The following is an 18,528-nucleotide window of genomic DNA, read 5'->3' as shown; positions in this document are numbered from 1 at the left end:
TCTTTAAAGTACCCCAGGACTCTTGCTGTTTTTCAAATGAGTCAGTGGCACATGTTATCCACAGCGGTTTCCCCCATAGTTCAAAATAGAAATTGGGTAAACTCAACTGCAGAGTTGACAGCCTTCAAGCATCAGCTTAAGAACAGGATGAAACCTGTAGAAGCCCTTTCCCCTGGATCCACCCCTTCCTTTCGAGTAAACCTAAACCAGCCCTTTCTCTCTCTGAGGAGCCAATGCGCAGGGCTGCACACACACACACCTCCCTGTGTGGGCGGGTTGGCAGCAGGCACAAAGGGTCCCCAACTCTCTCGTGCATGTTTACTTGAGAGTAAGTCTTGCTACGCTCAGTGAGAGAGCTTGTTGGTTTACAATGGGGAGGGGAGCAAGGCAGTCCTCTCCTCAAGAGCTGGATCCTAGGATCATGGAATGTCCAGCACCATCTCTCTCTCCCTCTCTCTCTCTCTCTCTCTCTCTCTCTCTCTCTGCAAACCAGTCCTTTCTCTCAAGGAGCCCGCGCACAGGGCTCCTCTCTCTCACTCAGTCTCTCCATCTGCGTATGCCTCCGCCCACCTCACGCCCATTTGCGTTTCCTCCTTCAGAGAGAGAGAGAGATCGACAGAGATTGATGATAAACAATCACATGATCTACAAGTAAATTCTGATTGACATGTTGTACGATGCTGTCCTATTCAATAATACCACTACTAAAAATTATTTTATTATTTATACCCAGCCCATCTGACTGGGTTGCCCCAGCCACTCTGGGCAGCTTCCAACATGTACAAAAACATAATAAAACATTATAAAACTTCTCTATACAGGGCTGTTTTCAGATGTCTTCTGAAGGTTACATGGTTACTTATCCCCTGGGCTTGGGGGTCACATAACTCCATACCCTTCAATATTTCTCCAATGAAAATAGGGGTGTCCTAAGGAAAAGTGGGACATTCTGGGATCAAAGCAGAAACTGGGGCAGCTTATGTAAATCTGGGACTATCCCTGGAAAACAGGGATACCGGGAAGGTCTGAAAATGTAACAGCGTTTCAATGCAAATTTGTTTGGAAAACTACATTGCAAAATTCAGAAAAGTATGATTTTTTTTTTAAAAAAATAATCTTTATTGGTTTTAAATACAGACATAAAAGATCGTATGAATTTTGAAAGATGCTAGGGTTTTGCTTCACTTATTGTTTTGGGAAGGGCACATTAGACAAGTTCACTTTCAAATGTGAACTGAACTGAATGTCTCCCCTATCTCTCTCTAGTTGTGGCCTTCTCACAAAAACAGCGAGCTCACATGCTAGCACCATAGAGATCTTGGTGGCATACGTGTGAAATTCACTTGGTGTAAAAAGACACAAAGGCAACTCAGCAATGGATTTAGGGTATGGTTACCAGTTTTTTCAATGAATACGTGGACACTTTTTTTTTTTTTGAAGCTGAGTAGCAACAGGGAGTCAGTAGTGGGGATGGTGAGGCAAAAGACCCTGGGCCCAAGCACACATGCATATTGTGTAAAGGTGCAAAGCCCTTCTTTCGCACCCTGTGAAACATAAATGTGCAGAGTTTTTAAAAAACTGGGCAACGGCCACCTGCCCGCAACTCCTGAGCCTCCCCCGATCAGTCAAAACAAAGGGGGCAGGAGATCTGTACCACCGGACGTCCCCGATACCCCTTCGGCAGTGGCGGTGGCAGCGGCAGTCAGAAGCCCAGAGCCAGCCTGGTAGCTCAGTTGGCTCTGGCTGGCTTCAGGAGCTGCTCACTGCCGTGGCGCCCGCCATTTTTCCTCACCGGAAGTCCCCATATCATGTGTTGTGCACATCATGTTGGCTATTTGCAGTTTAGTAGCGCTGCAGAGAGCTTGCTGGGGAGACCATGATAACAAGGAACTCAAAAATAACTTTAACAAGGTTTTAATAACAAAACAAAAACTCCTTTTACGCTAAAGATAACAACAACAAACATGACCCAACCACCAACCCATCCCCCAGGGCAATGGGAGAGCTAGGTGCTGTTCCTTATATACTATGCCCAATTGCTGACACAGCTTGATTAGCACAACTCAGCAGCACCTGCTATGTTTCACAGCTGTAAGACTGGGTCTCGTTATTTGCCCTGGCCCTGGCCCTTAAAGACATACACAACTTGTGAAACAATAATGAACCTTCACAGTTTAAAGTGACCATTCAACACATCATATGGGGACTTCTGGCAAGGAAAAATGGCAGCAAGCAGCTCTTGAAGCCAGCCAGAGCCAACTGCACTACCACTACCAGCTGAGGCTGCCACTGCCACATTTCCCAGAGACAGATTTGCAAATCTGGGGACATTCAGGAGCAGAATTTGTCTGGGGACGGGTTTGCAAATCCGGGGACTGTCCCTGGGAATCGGGGACATCTGGTAACCCTAGTTTAGGGTTGTCAGATTTGAAGGCAGGTTGGGGAGCAGGCTGGTGATGGGGGTGCTATGCTACAGAAGTGTTTTGGTGTCACAGCTGCCCGGTCATGCCGCTCTACTATTTCATGCTCCTTCTCCTCTTGCTCAGAACAGGCCTGCTTTCCTGCTCCAAGCCCAATATGAGGATTTACTTCCTTACGGAATGTGAATTCTACGAAATAAAGTTGTCGTTATGAAGGCACGAACCTTTTACCTTGCCTGTTCCCTACCCATCCAGCCAACAAGCGGTGGGAGAATTAGCCCAAACTCCTTTCTCCTTCACAAACCACAACCCTGCAATAAACAGAATATTGTAGCTGAAAACAAGTGCTGGTTCCTGAATGGGAATCGTTGGTGATTCCAAATGATGATGTATGAAAGAGAGGCAGGGAGATTTGATTTTCTCAGACTAGGCTGACCCTATAAAACTGAGCGGAGCAGAAAAATTGGTTTTACTAAGCAAACATGACATGGAAGTCATAAAAGGAGCAACGCTTACAATATGAAACATCAGAATGCCTCATTGCTATAAATATATTGTCTAAAGCAGAATGACATTTAAATGACAGCAATAAATGCATTTTCTTCATTATCCTTTATATGCTTGCTTTCCTGCCAATTTTATATATGCCAATGGAATCCCAGGGCCTAGAAATTTCGGTGCCACAACTGCCCTAGGTGAAATGCAATTTACTAGCATAAAATGTGCTGACTCTTTCAGAAAATGTTAAATATCTGGGGGTTTTTTGATTAAAAAAACTTTCAAAAGCAAAGTTTCTGTCCACCATGGCTACAGACAATCTAGCCAAAGCTGGAATCAGTGGGTGAGATAATAATAATAATAATAATAATAATAATAATAATAATAATAATAATAATTTTTTTATTTATATCCCACCCTCCCCAGCCGAAGCTGGGCTCAGGGCGGCTAACAACAATCAAATAATCAGACAATCAAATAATCCAACATTTTAAAAACATTTCATTATAAAAATTAATTAAAATCAAATTGATGGGAACGGTTAAGCAAAATTCTGTGCAGGTTGCCAGAGGAGGGGGTCAGGCTGCGCCCTGACCAAAGGCCTGGTGGAACAACTCTGTCTTGCAGGCCCTGCGGAAAGATGTCAGGTCCCGCAGGGCCCTAGTCTCTTGTGACAGATGCACATCCTAAACTGTCCCATTTTAATCAAGGGAATTTGAAAGGGAGAGAGACGCGCTGGCTGTTTTCTATCCCCTTAACATACAGATAGTGTCTGCTACAGACTGAAACAGAAAACAGAGGTGGGTTTAAAGGGATGGATGTCAGTTCCAGATCACCGTCATACAAATCTGCTCCAAAAATATCACAAGGCAAGGACCACTCTTTTGCCTTGTCACTTGACTCTAATTAAAACACCACTTCCTTATTCCTTACGCAAGTGACTTTGCATAAATTGTTGCACAGGATATACTAACCAGATTTTAATATTATGGATATTTAAGGCTTAAGTCAGACATCATCTATCTTAAATGGGTGGCTTTCACATAGACTGTTGCCAAACACACTGACATAAAATGGCAATCTGCATACAGGAAGTATTACCTATCCATCTTTAATGTTTTATTTATAGAGAGCCGCCAGCTTTCACTCAAGTGAGAGCCTTTTCATTTGGCTTTTTGCAGTTTTCAAACAAAGGCTGCTAGCTCTTACTCAAGTGAGAAACTTTGCATTTGACTTTCTGCAGTTTTCGACCAAAGGCACTTAGGAATGCAGTCTTGTCATCAGTTTTGCACAGTCAAATCTACTGATTCAAATAGGGCTTGTACAGGAGTATCTGTGCACCAGATTCAGCCCAGGAGCATTCATGTGTGGTGTGCAAAAATCACAGTTCCCAGTACTTCAGTTAACGCCAGAGTTAGTTGGACATCTGGCTGACCCCAAGGCTCCTCTTTTTGCGATCAGTGCCATAAGCTCCAAGCTGGGACATAACCACATGCATATACATTTCTGTACAATGACAAATCATGCTTCTTCATTCTCAGAATCATATGAAAGACATCACAAGTGGGGAAGAAGACTCTGAACCAGGTTGGCTTTCTCTCAGTATACATCAAAATGGGTCTAGTTCTCAGTGCTGGCTGCAAACGGAGAATCAGGGTTCAGGGAAGCAATGCAAAAAGTCTACGAATATCTGAGCATGTATAAAATGTCTCTCCCAGTACTGAGATCCTGCTATCACCTCCTGTAAAATATACATGTGGGTTTAAGAAGAAGGACAATGAGAAGCCACACCTTTTCACTACTTTCTGCTAGCAATACTGAAGCAGATGCCACAATGGAAAATACAGTTACAGTGGTACCTCGGGTTACAAACACCTCAGGTTACAAACACTTCAGGTTACAGACTCCGCTAACCCGGAAGTAGTACCTTGGGTTAAGAACTTTGCTTCAGGATGAGAACTGAAATCGCGCAGCAGCAGCATGGCAGCAGCGGGAGGCCCCATTAGCTAAGTGGTACCTCAGGTTAAGAACGGTTTCAGGTTAAGAACGGACCTCCGGAACGAATTAAGTTTGTAACCAGAGGTACCACTGTATTTCTCTAGGCAGCTGGAAACAACAGACAGTCAATGCCCACATTACCAGGGCTGGGCCATTTCAGAATCAACTGGCTCACCAAATCAATTGCCCAGTAAGCAACCATGGCAGGACCATCTGATCTGCAGGTAATGGTCTCCCATGATGTCACTGCCACAATCAGAATGACAAGAAACTGGCATATTCCAGTTAGGCCCCCAGAAGGCCAAGGTCTCATCTTCTCAAGTAAACATCTCCTGGCTACATCTGCTTCTAGGAGGTTTGGTCCAGGCCATAGTTCTCAGGGAACACCAAGGCCCGCTTAGCTGATCATTATAAGAACTTTGTGCCATCCACAATCCCTGAGTTTGCTTATTGCTCCTTCCCTTCCTGTTTCTTCCTTTTGTGAGTCGTCTTGTTAAACTATAAGCTTGAGGGCAAAGTCTGTGCTATTTTCATTAATTCAGCCACTCTGTAAGCTTTTCTGGCCGAGTGATGGGGTGCAATGTCTTTGAATGACTGACTGACTGAATGATTGACAGAGAACACTGCTTTGCTAAGCCCAGGTGAGGACTAAGCTTAGAGAGGACAGACAGGTGGCTGAGTAGCTATACCAGCTTCTGCTCCTCCTCCTCCTGCCACTTGTTGACCCCTTTCTGCCACTAACAGTGCTCTTCTTCCTTGTGTTAGATGACGGTTTTGGCTCTGGGAAGGAGAGAGGAGAGGATAGGAGTAAGTTTCATTCCACCCATGCACAGTGGGTGCAAGCCACTGTGATGTGAGGACGTGAGGGGAAAAGACCTACACAAAAACCCAGAGCCAGCTCTGCAAGTGTGGAGAGAAAGGTGTGGTGTGAACAATGCAATAGCATCTCTATTCAATGCTAGACATCTTCAAATGGCTGGGGAAGGACTCTGGACTCAGCTAAAGAAAAGGGTAAAGAGACCCCTGACCATTAGGTCCAGTCATGGCCGACTCTGGCATTGTGGCACTCATCTCACTTTATTGGCCAAGGGAGCCGGCGTACAGCTTCCGGGTCATGTGGCCAGCATGACTAAGCTGCTTCTGGCGAACCAGAGCAGCGCACGGAAACACCGTTTACCTTCCCGCCGGAGCGGCACCATTTATCTACTTGCACTTTGACGTGCTTTCGAACTGCTAGGTTGGCAGGAGCAGGGACCGAGCAACGGGAGCTCACCCCATCGCAGGGATTTGAACCACCGACCTTCTGATCGGCAAGTCCTAGGCTCTGTGGTTTAACCCACAGCGCCACCCGCGTCCCTCTCTGGACTCAGCTACACAGCTGCAAATAAAACCTTTTTGTAACGTGTTGTAAAGTGTGACAGTACAAGTGTGACAGTAGAGGGCGATGGTGAGCTATGGCAAATTCAATACATTTTTTTCAAAACGTTTTTTTTTTTAAAAGCATTTTCACAACATTTTTTTTTAATGTGTGTGCAGATTCCACTTCACTCTCTCTGGCCATCTTCATGAGTTCAGTACCATTGCTCACCATTTGGGGCTTGCCTGAAAGTTCATGGAGAGAACAAGTCTCGCGGCAAAAGTAAATAAATCCCTTTAGTTTTAGTATCTGACTTTTTTCTCTAAGCACTAGTAACATCCCTAGAAGTCCATAAAGTGTCAAATGTCCATTACGAGCCAAAGAGAAATGTATTAGGGGCTATATGTTTGGCTTGGGAAATCACTTTTCATTTGCTGTAAACCAACTTCCTGTTATGACTGTGTCTGTCAAAGGCAAAATCTTCTGCAGCGCATTTCTGTTATGACTACTCAAGCAGTGCATCTGTTAAAACCAAAAAGCTGAAAATGGCTTGGGAGAACTAGTATCAAGAGGATAGATGAACTGGGGTTTTCCATTTGCAGCTCTGGCCTTCTTTGTCTGCGATAAATTCAGACTGCAGCAAAGAGATTTAATTTCACTTATCATATTCACCCCGGATCTCAAGTGACTTCTTCCTGGAATGATTTCGACACACACTACATCAGCGTTGTCAAATGAGATTTACATTCCCAACCGAGTGTGAGTGTCAATCCCTGCTTTCCCTCTGTCGGAGGGAAGTCACTGCCTCCAATTTTGCAGATCTAGAATGAGGTTAAATAAAAGCAGAATTCTGAAACATTTGCTATGCCCATACTAAACCAACAATAAGAATTGTGAAGCCAGTTCAGACATTGATAAAAAGAGATGGTACAGTCCTCCCTGGGGAGGACTTCAGAATGCAGATGGGGTACCGTATGCTCGAAAATTTACTGAATGAAGAGTAGCTTAGGGGAGAGCCTTTTCCCTTGTTACCATTTTACAGAAAAGGTCAATTATCACCATAGCTTTTGTTTTCAAAGGCTCAAGTTTCCTCACTGTTGGGCAGTCTATTCAGTTGTTTCATGTATTCATTGTTTATAATTACTATTACCGAACTGAAAACCTACCAGAACCGAAGAGAACTAAACCGGGAGTAACAGGTTCCTCTACGGAAGAGATTTATATAAGAGTTATTTTACGATCAGCAATTTTTTTCTTTAACCAAAGAAGAAGGCTGTGAGGAAGGGGCCACTAGGTGGCGCATCAGAAGATGGCTGACAATAACATCTCTCCGACCCACACGAGGTAATTTGGAGGCTATAATGGGGGTAATTAGCCTCCTTAACCCCCCCCAGGATTGTGGGGGGGACGGCCCTTGCCTGCTGTGCCCTATACCACCCCCGAATTTGTGGGGGTGGGGGCACTAGGCACAAAGCCCTCCTGTGGGATTCCGGCCCTCCTGGACGCCGTCCCTGATTCGCACCGCTAGTTGCAAGCATCTTCAAAAGAAACAATTAGGACGAGATAAATTGCACATGCTTCAAGGAAAAAGGGGAGTAAAGACTGCTGACAGAAGAGATCTCTGATAACAAGACAAGAATAAAATATGAGAAGATACGTCAAGATATGGTACGACAAATGACTGAGGGGGGAGGGAGGAAAAAACCTGCCTTCCTTTTTTTTATGTGATTTAACAAGAATCCCCTCCCCTAATGAGTCAGAAACTAAGGACTTAAGCTGTGGATTTAAGGCTGTGTGGAGATAAACTTTCGAACCAAAGCAATGTTTCAAGATGAAGCTGGAAAGCTAAGAGTTTTGGAATGACGCAGTTAAAAATGCCGTCGCCATTTTGGGAGGCATTGTTGGAGCTCTTGGGTCTGGGAGGAGAAAGAGAGAAATAGAGTTGTTTACATATCGTGGATCAACTCCTCGGTGGGACTTAAGAGCGACAAATGCCAAATTTATGGTGGAAAGAGCGATGCTATCTACGAAGGAGATATATGGAAACCATCTGGACTTAGTGGAGGAACAGGAAATCCACACAGGATTATTATTTTGCTTATTGGCTTAAGGAGACTAACAGAAGAGATCGTAAAGGAAAAATAGAAATTATATGAACAAGATATGATGTGGAAACACCAAGATAAGACTGGATAGAATTATGAACTTTGTCTGGACTGATTGGGACTGATTTGGACATTAACGCAGTAATAAGAAGATGATCTGAATTCCCCTTTGGATCTTGAAGTATGGGTTCCCCCAACAAAATTTAAAAATTTGCTTTGTAATTTGGAATTTATGTGATGTGATTTAATTTGATGTGATTGGCAGTTAATAAAAATTATTAAAAAAAGAAGAAGAAGGCTGTGAGGAAACCTAGCTCCAGAGAGTCATGGTTGTTATTACAGTAGAATATTGCTAAAAATCGCCAGCTGAACAACCAGTTTCTTTTGGACAGCGGTTCTTATGAAACATCAGAATTTAAGTAGCGTTGTGGTGAAGTAGTTCAGCGCCTTCATATGCTAAACAGCAGCAAAGCATCAGAATTAGCATAATGTGAACTGCTTTTTGGAATAATATTGCAGTTTAAAAAGGTGTGCGTGCATGCATGTCTATGCAGGATTTTGAAAGCCATTGTTATCTAACTCCTTGTCAACTGAATCTAGTAATAAGTTATGAGGGGGTGGGGTGGAATCCAGCATCTAATCTAATATTGCTGGGACATCCTTCTCCATTGATATCAAACGGGTAAACTTTCTCTTGAAGGATTCAGCTCGACTTTTAACATTGCTATCTGCAGTTGTCAGAATCTTGGGAAATAAGGGTAATGTTCAGCCTTCATCTGTGAGACGTTCTCTTATGGAGGAACTGAGCATCACACGAACCTCTGTGATTGTTGTTTATTCTAGACACAGGACCTTGTGCCACCAAATTTGAGATAGGTATCAGGCACAAAGGGAAATGGGTTTCCGAACCCCTTGCCCTCATGGTTCAAACCAGGCATTTATGTTGTTGTTTTTAATCTGCTGAGGCCATTTGTAGACCACAGTGGTCCAGGCATTGGTGATTTCAAGACTGGTTTACTGTAATGAACTCTCCGTGGGGCTTCCTTGTCAGTTTGGATTTCTTTGTACAGAAAGTATTGATCTGACGTGTAGAGATCTTTCCTATTCTAATTAATTCAAGAGGGTTCTGAAAGCTTCTGGAAGCTTCTCTGTGCGAAAGAAACAAGCAGATAGTTCATGGTGTTTGGGTTATTCCTTCAGAAAAGCTGAGTACAGCTGGTTTAACTGGTTCTCTTATCTCTTTCTGTCAAGGTCATGCTGACTATAATAATAGGCCAGGAGGAGCCTGGGTTTCACTCACTTTCTCTTTCTATCTCTTTTCCTTCTGGTGTGGTGTTCTGTATGCTTAGTGCTAAGTTTTAGACATATTATAAGTTATTGCAAGTTTAAGTCTGCTGCAACTGGATTTCTTATGGACAGTGCCAATCCTGAATGTATTGGATTTGTGATCATTACACTCATTTTGCCTTCAGTAGCAGTAAAGCTCTGCTGGATGAAATATTAATTGCATCTGGTCCACTGTTTGGGAATCCTGCAATGTGTTTAAGTTTTTACGCTGCTAACGATACATTGGAAGCTACTCTGGATCAATATTGAGTAGAATTCCAATGACATTCCTTTGGCCTTGGTTCAGGAACTGCAGTTAGTGCTTAATGCCGCAGTGTGATTTCTGACAAGAGAGTGGCAGCTGTGCCAGAGAATGTGAGGTGAGGAGAACTGCAGTGCTGGCTCACCACGTCCTACCTCCCAGTCAGGGCCGTCTTAAGCATATCTGGCACCGTGGTGCAAAGATCCCTCCAGTGCCCCATGCCCCATTTCCCAGAGTTGTCAACCTTTTCCCAAGCCTCTGCAGGGATCGCTCTCCTCCCGCGGGGGCTTGGGAAGGAAGCTGCATGCTGCCAGCCATATGGTTGACAGGGCACAGCTGGCAGGCATGCAGGAGGGAAAGGGGAGGCTGCCAGCAAAGCCGCACAGCTCCCCCACTCGCTGGGGTGCCCCGAGAGGCTGGCGCCCTGGCGCAATGGACCAGTGAACCCAATGGGAAAGACGGCTCTGCTCCCAGTCAAAGTAACCTTCTGACAAAAGTAGCTGGTAGCTGGAATTCTAGTTGGCCAATCTTGTTCTTCTGTTTGGGAGGCCAGGATTGAAACCCCACATTTGCCCACGGCTCATTTGAATGGGCAAACCGTGTTCTATCAACATCAGTTTTTCTCTGGAATAGCACAGTGAGAGACTATGTTGCAGGGAAGAACATGATTAAGATTAGGGATCACTCTTCACATTCAAGAAGATGTGCTACACCCCTGATTAAGGATGACCACAGCCTTTCTCTTGGGTATGTCTGGCCAAGTGGTGCCAAAGAAGGACAGAACTTTTTTTATGTATGCCAGAACAGCAGCAAGAATACTTATCGCAAAGTATTGGAAGACGCAAGATCTACCCACGCTGGAAGAATGGCAGATGAAACTGATTGACTGTATGGGACTGGCAGAAATGACTAGCAGAATCCGTGACCAGGGAGAAGAGTCGGCTGAAGAAGACTGGAAAAAATTTAAGGACTATTTACAGAAATATTGTAAAATTAAGGAAAGTTAAATGGTGTTGGATTGAAATTGAGTGGTTTCTAGCTGTAATGATATAAAGGAACATAGATGGGGGAAAAAGGGGTTTGAAAAAGAAGGTAATGTTATAAGCTGTAATGCTTTAAACGAAGGATTTGCTGAACAAATAACCTTAATTGGGATACAAGGAGGAAAAGTATGAGGAGGTCTGAGAAATTTGTTATTTTAAAGTATGATTTATGAACTTCATGGCTGTTTTAATGTTTTTGTTTGTTTGTTTAAAAAATTGGAAAATTTAATAAATATTCTTTAAAAAAAAAAGATTAAGGATGACCACAGCTGCTCCCTTTTACGAAGAACATTTCTAAAGGCGTTCAACTCCATCACTGTCTCTTACAGAGAGAACAGACAGGCAGGCAGAGGTTGCTAAATGGAAACTGTACGCTTTGACTGAGATCAGATCCTCTGTTGTGATCTCATCCACGATATGTTCCATTTTATGCATGAGGAAATGGCACCTGCAGCAGCTTAGCAACCCAGCGGTGTGAAAATATTGGCACATTTACATCATTGGCTTCTTATCAACCTGTTATTTTCTGACTTGGAGGTGTGACTGAGACCATACGAGGTCTTGCCCCTTTAACATATTCTGTTGTCACATCTAAGTATTCCGTATTCACATCTACATATACCCATGAAGAAGAATTGCAGAAAAGGCTGTATCCGTCCTGTGGTGTTAAAGATACTCGACGTCATTTGCATTCATTAAATATGAATTTATTCTACTTTATATTCTGTGAAGGCTTGAGAGACAAATGGTATATTTAGAGTATTAATATACTTCCTGACTCAGACATACTGTATGTCTGCAGGTTTAAGCGATGATGCTAGAGAAAAATCCTCTTTTTCCCCCCCTGCTACATTGCAATACACCAGCTAACTGTAAATGAAATCTGGCTGGAGGATTATGGTGACTGCAGACTGATTAAATGTATTCTATTGAGACAAGTGTGCTGATGTGCCCCAGGCAGCTGACTCAAATTCATCCCTCCTTCAAACACAATGCACTTCCTCCTGGCTTGGTGATGCAACAGATAGAGAAATGGCCAGCTTAAGTGGATGACATTAAGGAATTCCTCTGTCATAGCTCTTCCCTGACCCACCAAGCAACTGTAAGAAGTTCTGGAGTCTGACATCAACTAAACCAGTTTTTGAAATTAAGCACCGCCATAGTTCCCCCTTGGACTTTCCTGTTATGAAAGTTAAAAGGTAAAGGTAAAGGGACCCCTGACCATTAGGTCCAGTCGTGACCGACTCTGGGGTTGTGGCGCTCATCTCGCTTTATTGGCCGATGGAGCTGGCGTACAGCTTCCGGGTCATGTGGCCAGCATGACTAAGCCACTTCTGGCGAACCAGAGCAGCGCACGGAAACGCCGTTTACCTTCCCGCCGGAGCAGTACCTATTTATCTACTTGCACTTTGACATGCTTTCGAACTGCTAGGTTGGCAGGAGCTGGGACCGAGCAACAGGAGCTCACCCCATTGCAGGGATTCGAACCACCAACCTTCTGATCGGCAAGTCCTAGGCTCTGTGGTTTAACCCACAGCGCCACCCATGTCCCTGTTATGAAAGTTGCTTGACTGCATAAGCCTAACCAGAGGATATACTATGTTTTCCTGGGTGGCGCCCAGACTATGAGATGGATAGATTCTGTTCCACAACCCTTGGTAAAACAGGAAAAGCAGTAGTCAGGAAAAGGTAGCACAGGAGCTGTGAAATCACTTTTCAGAAGTACATGACACATAAATAAATGTATGAATATCTTGCTCTGGCATTCGCTGATTGAGTCCTTATGGAAAAAAAGAAATTGCCTGTATTTTAGACTTCATTCTTACCACGACCTATTCCCCCCCCCCCCGTCCAGCTCAGAAATAAACACTGGTTATACGAACAGAGAAACAATTGCTACAAACAATAAATTAAATGAGCTTGTGCACTGGGTATGCAAGTCAAAGGTACAAACCCCATTGTGAAATAGGTACGGTGTTGATTCCATTGCTATAGTTTTTTATGATGAAATAAAAATAACATAAGATATATTTCTATTATTTCCCTCCCTTTTTACAATAAATTAAATGTAGCTTGTGGGAGGGCATGTACCTTTGAAGTTTACTGAATCTTATATCTCTCCAATTGAACTATCTACCCACTATCCTAAAATATGAAATTTTACACTGGGGCCTTGCTGAAACTAAGTTTTACTTCATGCAGTCCTTTCCAGATCATTTAAAGAGTAGAGTCTGCAACAATTAGAATGGATTGAAGCAAATGCAGATTCATGCAGAGACACCTGAGGGCCAAACGAGATGAGCAATTACACAAATGGCTTTGGAAAAAGGACATTCCATACAGGGAGATTTGCAACCACTGCGGTGGCCAAAGGGTTAAAGCCCCCCTATTCCCCACACCAGAGTCCCGATCAGATTCAGAGGCTCCTTGTCCACAATTTATTTTTTTAAAGCCATCAACACAATTGTTTGGATGACATTGCATTTAGTTGGGTGCTCAAGAGGAGTAACAACGCAGTCTAAAAGGAAATCTGTACAGCTGTATGACTGGTGTGTCATTTGAATTTTAAGGCAGAAGAGAAAACAATACATTATTTCAGTCATTAGAAGTTTGGGAAACACTGACTTAGATGAAAACCACTCTGGGAAATGAGGGGTGATGAAAAGAACCCGAATCACGTGTTCCAAACACTGAGATTTCTGAAAACTGGAAATGAACTCATTTTGCAGGAAAGCCAAAGGAACGTGACACAGATGATACTAGATGGAGTTTGCACAGCAAAATCAGAAACAGGCGAATGGATATGAAAGTCAAGAATAAGAATACCAGAGCTTACACCATGTTGCATTGTCCTCCAGATAGTCCTCTGGGAAGCAAAAGAGAGAGAAAAGAAAAGAAAATAATTCAAGACAAAGTGTTAGGTTATAGAGAGAAGACAGCTGCAAAGAAGATAGTGTATCAGTATTGGCAAACCACTGTGAATGGGACTTATTTAATTATGGCTGACAATATACCCATATCCAATTAGCCCCAAACCACCTCTGTATCACATTTAGCTTTTATTTTGTTCTATTTTTAATTGAGTGCATGTTTTAACTTTTCTATAGGGCTAATGCTAATAACTTCAGAATACAAACTCTCAGGAATGTAATAACAGAATTCATAATTTCTCTCTTCTGCCATTAATCTCTGCGTCCCAACACTCACCCATCCCCGGTTCCTACCAAAGTTATCAAAGTCTCTTCTGCTAAACAGATTTCCACAATAATAATATCAGACACTTCCTGCTTAAGACCTTAATGGAAGTAAAATTGGGGCAGTGAATTAATGTATAAGGAGATGCATGCACTTTTAGAAACTCAGACTGCAGTGAAGATACATCAGGGTTTCTGAACTTTTGTGCACCATAAACACAGGTGACCATTTTGCACTCTCTCTTCTCTTTAAAAGGTGACATTCTGACAAAGACTGATGCTTTGATGATGGCAGGGGTGTCTCTCACTTCATTTTAACCACTCCATGCTGCCTGGTATTGGAGTGTGTTATGATAAATCAATATAAAACAATTTGGCCGTATATTATCAGGGAGGCCTCAAAGGCAGTTTTCTTCCAAAGCCCTTGTGTTTATTTTGGTCCTATTCTGGCTTAGTTGCAATCAATTGTTTCGTTGCTTTGTTCTGCTTCAGGTAATGCTCTGTCTGTCTCTTTCTTTCTCACCAGTTGGAACCAGTTCAGATTGTCCTGTGCTGCTACTCAAAGGTGAAATCACAATCATTAGTGTGACATTTATATTCCATCTTTCTTTCACAATGAAGGGCAAGGCGGCAGACTTAGAATTCTCAAGTGGTCTCCCATTCATTTATGGACCAGATCAGGACTTGCTTAGGTTCAGCTTTTTGGATTATGCTGCGTCCTGGGACCAACTGCATTGAATGTCTAAATATTAATCTGGGAGATTCAGGGTTTGGTCTATTCACTGTGATTTGTGAAGGTTTTGGAAGTGGGCACTACTGGGACTTTGACATTTGAGCTTCTTGAAGTCTCGAAAGCACAGAGGACATTCTTTGTGGATTCCAGAAGATTGCTCATTTGATCACGACAGCTAAATGAAACCTGAAGTGAAGTTGCTGAGTGAGGTGCCTTACAAATTTGGAGGGAGGTGTCATTCGTATCTAGATGACACCTAACCCTATTTCACTTTGTCATCAAAGTCAGGTGAGGCTATGGAGGTACTGAATTACTATCTGGACTTGATGAGGACCAGTAATTTGAAGCTGAATCTTGAGGAGACAAGCACTGTGGGTCGATAGTTTCCTGGTCTGGAAAGTTGCTGTGTTAACTTTTCTGGATGGGGTTGCACTCCTGCAAAGGAGCAGATAAATAGCTTGATCCAGCATTGTCACTGGAACCCCAAGTGGCTCACAGCACCTTTGACCAGCTTTGCTTCATTGGTCAGTGGTGACCTTTCCTGGATAAGGATAGCTTGGCTATAGTAAACTATTTTCTGGTAATCTCCTGGTTGAATTATTATAACGTGCGATATGTGGGGCTGCGGTTTGAAATCTTCAATTTGTACAGAATCCCAGATGGTTTTTCTTCATGGAGCCAAATCACATCCATTCTGAGGGAACCATACTTGCTTCCTGTTCAATGTCAAGGTGCTGGTTTTGGCCTTAAAGAGCTTGGGCCCCAAATATCTGAAGGAGCACCTCCTCCCATATCAAGCTGGCCATGCATTAAGATAACCAGAGGAGGCACTTTCCCATGTTCCAGCTATTGGAGAAGTGTGTTATACATATCCAGAAAAGAGCACTTTCTCTGTGGTACCATCCCAGCTTTGGAATGCCCTCCTGAGAAAGCCAATCCTGGCGCCGACAATGTGTTCTTTTTGGCACCTTTTTATTTGCCTAATTTTAAATTATTATATTTTCAGCTGGTTGACTGGTTTTATTCCTCTCACTTTTATTATATTGATGTTTAACGTTGGCTTTGTATTATTATTATTATTATTATTATTATTATTATTATTGTTGTTGTTGTTGTTGTAGATTTTAAATGTCTACTTCTCCAAAATCCATTTTGGGATGAAGGCTCAGTTTACAAGTTCCATAAATATATAACTAAAATAAATAAATAAAGATGAATAGCGACACATGGCTTTCCCATTCATAAGCTACCCAGGGAGGGCGGGGGGAAGAAATAACCATTAGCTGTAGCATATGGCTAAGCGGGGAGCTTGGTTATTTGCCTGCTGTTTCTGCAGAAATGCAGAAAAGAATCTGGCAGAGTCACACAAAGCTAAATTTGTCGCTGCAAGTTAATGGGAATGCATAGAGCAGATTGCCTTATTTATGCTGAGATTTGCTTGCCTTTCAGACACCTAGGACCAGCCGCCCAATATAGCTCCTGCAAATCCTTAGGAAAGACAGACATGAGTTGTTCTAAAATGATCCTGGAGTCAAGCTGCTGGTAAGTAGCACAGCTTCAAGCCGTCACTTATCCCCCATTTTGTCAGCCTGTCTTATGAATTTACAGTGGTTAAGCTGACTCCTGCCTGGTAAAATACACAAAGAAGATATTGCACTTGGTCTATACAATAGTGTTTTTCACATTTAAAAATACCTATTCCTATTGTAGAATGAAGAATAAACCCATCTTTAAAGGGTTTTCTTTTCTTTTTTAAAGAAAATGTCTCCGGTGGGGACATGGCAAATCATTTTACAGCTTATTTATGGTTGTAAATGAAAGGGGGCAGGGGATGAATAGAAGAAATTCGCTGTGTAAAATAAATACTACTGTACTGTGCTAGTTGCATTTTCTGCCCTTGATTAAGACTCCAGGAAGTTTTATTTAATGAGTAGAACCATTAAAGTCAATGGGACTAATTAACACTACAATCAGTGAGTCTCCTCTAAGTCTATGTGTGGATCCAACTTAATGGCCCCAATGCTGCCCCAATGAGTTGGGGAATTGGTGGCTCTCCAGATGTTTTCGGACGCAGATCCCTACCAGCCCAGCCCCATCCATTGGGGTGACTGAATCCCATTAGGGTTTATAGGAGTTGTAGTACAACATCATTTTGCCATGGGTTCCCTATTCTTAATGTATTAAGTACTGATGTGGAAGCATCCATAGGCACCTGAAGTCAGTTCCATGGGGTGAAATTAGCACTACGGTATGATTACAACTGCACATTCAGATGCACACCTGTATCCGTATTGGCTAAGTGTGGATAAGCACAATTTTTCTAGATTTATCAAATTGAAAAGTCAGACCCTATGGACCTGGCAGCTTATTCTTCTACCCATTTTCTGCCAAGTTGATTGGAAAGATTAGACTTCTGTATTAGAGCTGCCAGATGTTCATTATTTCACCAGTAAAGACACATCCCGGAAGGTATATATATATATATATATATATATATATATATATATATATATAGGTTTGAAAGCCCAGGATTTCAGATGTATTCAACAGTATTATATTCATAACCACTATCATCATTATTTTGCCATTGCCCCCACTCTAAGAATCCTCCTAATTCACAATAAGAAACAAAAATTTGTAAACCTACTTTAATTTATCCACCTCAAATTGAAAATTCCATGTCCCCAACTAGAGGGAGGGAGAAAGGTTTTCTCAACTGACTGAACAGTGGCCACCTATGTGCTTCTAAGCTTAGAAGTCTGAAAGATTTATTAATCATGGGCATTACTGCATCCATTATCATTGCAAGTCTTGGAAAAGACCAAGAGGTTTGTTGTTTTCACAAATTCAAATTTCAATATGTGTGTGCATGTGTAGATAGATAGGTAATAGATAGATAGATGGGCCTTTTTCACTGATAGCACCAGTGCTGTGGAATCCCTACCCTGATGAAAACCTGGAAGCCCCATCAGCATTGGCATTCCGCCGGCTCTTGAAAACATTTCTTGAAAGCATTCCCCTGATTGGCTTGTTTATCCTACATATGCTAATTGTGGATGCTTTAATGTAGCCGTTTTACTATGTATTTTAACTACAGCAGCTGTGTTTTTAATTAGTTTTATTATTGTCATTTTACTATTGGTTTTATTTGTTTGTGAACCACCCTGGTATTTCTTTTTGAAAGGAAAGGTGGTATAAAAATAGTAGTAGTAGTAGTAGTAGTAGCTGTAGTAGTGGCAGCAGCAAAAAATAATCCAGAGATCTCGACCGGAGGCTGGACAGCCATCTCTTGGGGTTCGATTGATTGATTTTATTAAATTCATAACCCACTCTTCCTCTCTCAGAAGAGACCAGATGCTCTGGCACTGAATTTTCTGCATTAAGCAGGGGGTTGTACTTGATGGCCTCAAGACTTCTCCACCTCTGTGATTCTATATTTTTAATTCTCAAAATGATTGTGCGTGACAACCAATAACCTCAGCAACATGCTTCTTCTGATTTTTTTTAAGTGTAAATGAATACCGATAGCTAAGACATGTAAGTGTTACGAATCCCTTTCATATTTGTACATTTGTAATAAAATGTTATTGCA

The 18,528-nt window shown here is 42.4% G+C and overlaps 1 protein-coding gene across 2 annotated transcripts in view; it reads right to left on the bottom strand.

The window, feature by feature from the left end:
- GPC6 (glypican 6) overlaps nt 1–18,528 on the bottom strand; it is a 794,510-nt gene that overhangs the window by 28,174 nt on the left and 747,808 nt on the right. Inside the window, exon 7 of one of the 2 annotated variants that reach the window (XM_053384565.1) lies at nt 13,846–13,875. The exons of the other annotated variant lie outside the window; for it this stretch is intronic. Coding sequence (XP_053240540.1) covers nt 13,846–13,875 — 30 coding nt within the window. The remainder of the gene's footprint in view (nt 1–13,845; nt 13,876–18,528) is intronic. 2 annotated transcript variants of the gene reach the window in all.

This window comes from Podarcis raffonei, chromosome 4 (assembly GCF_027172205.1).
Source record: "Podarcis raffonei isolate rPodRaf1 chromosome 4, rPodRaf1.pri, whole genome shotgun sequence".
In the NCBI taxonomy this organism is placed as follows: domain Eukaryota; kingdom Metazoa; phylum Chordata; class Lepidosauria; order Squamata; family Lacertidae; genus Podarcis; species Podarcis raffonei.
This window is presented reverse-complemented; position numbering and strand designations above follow the sequence as displayed.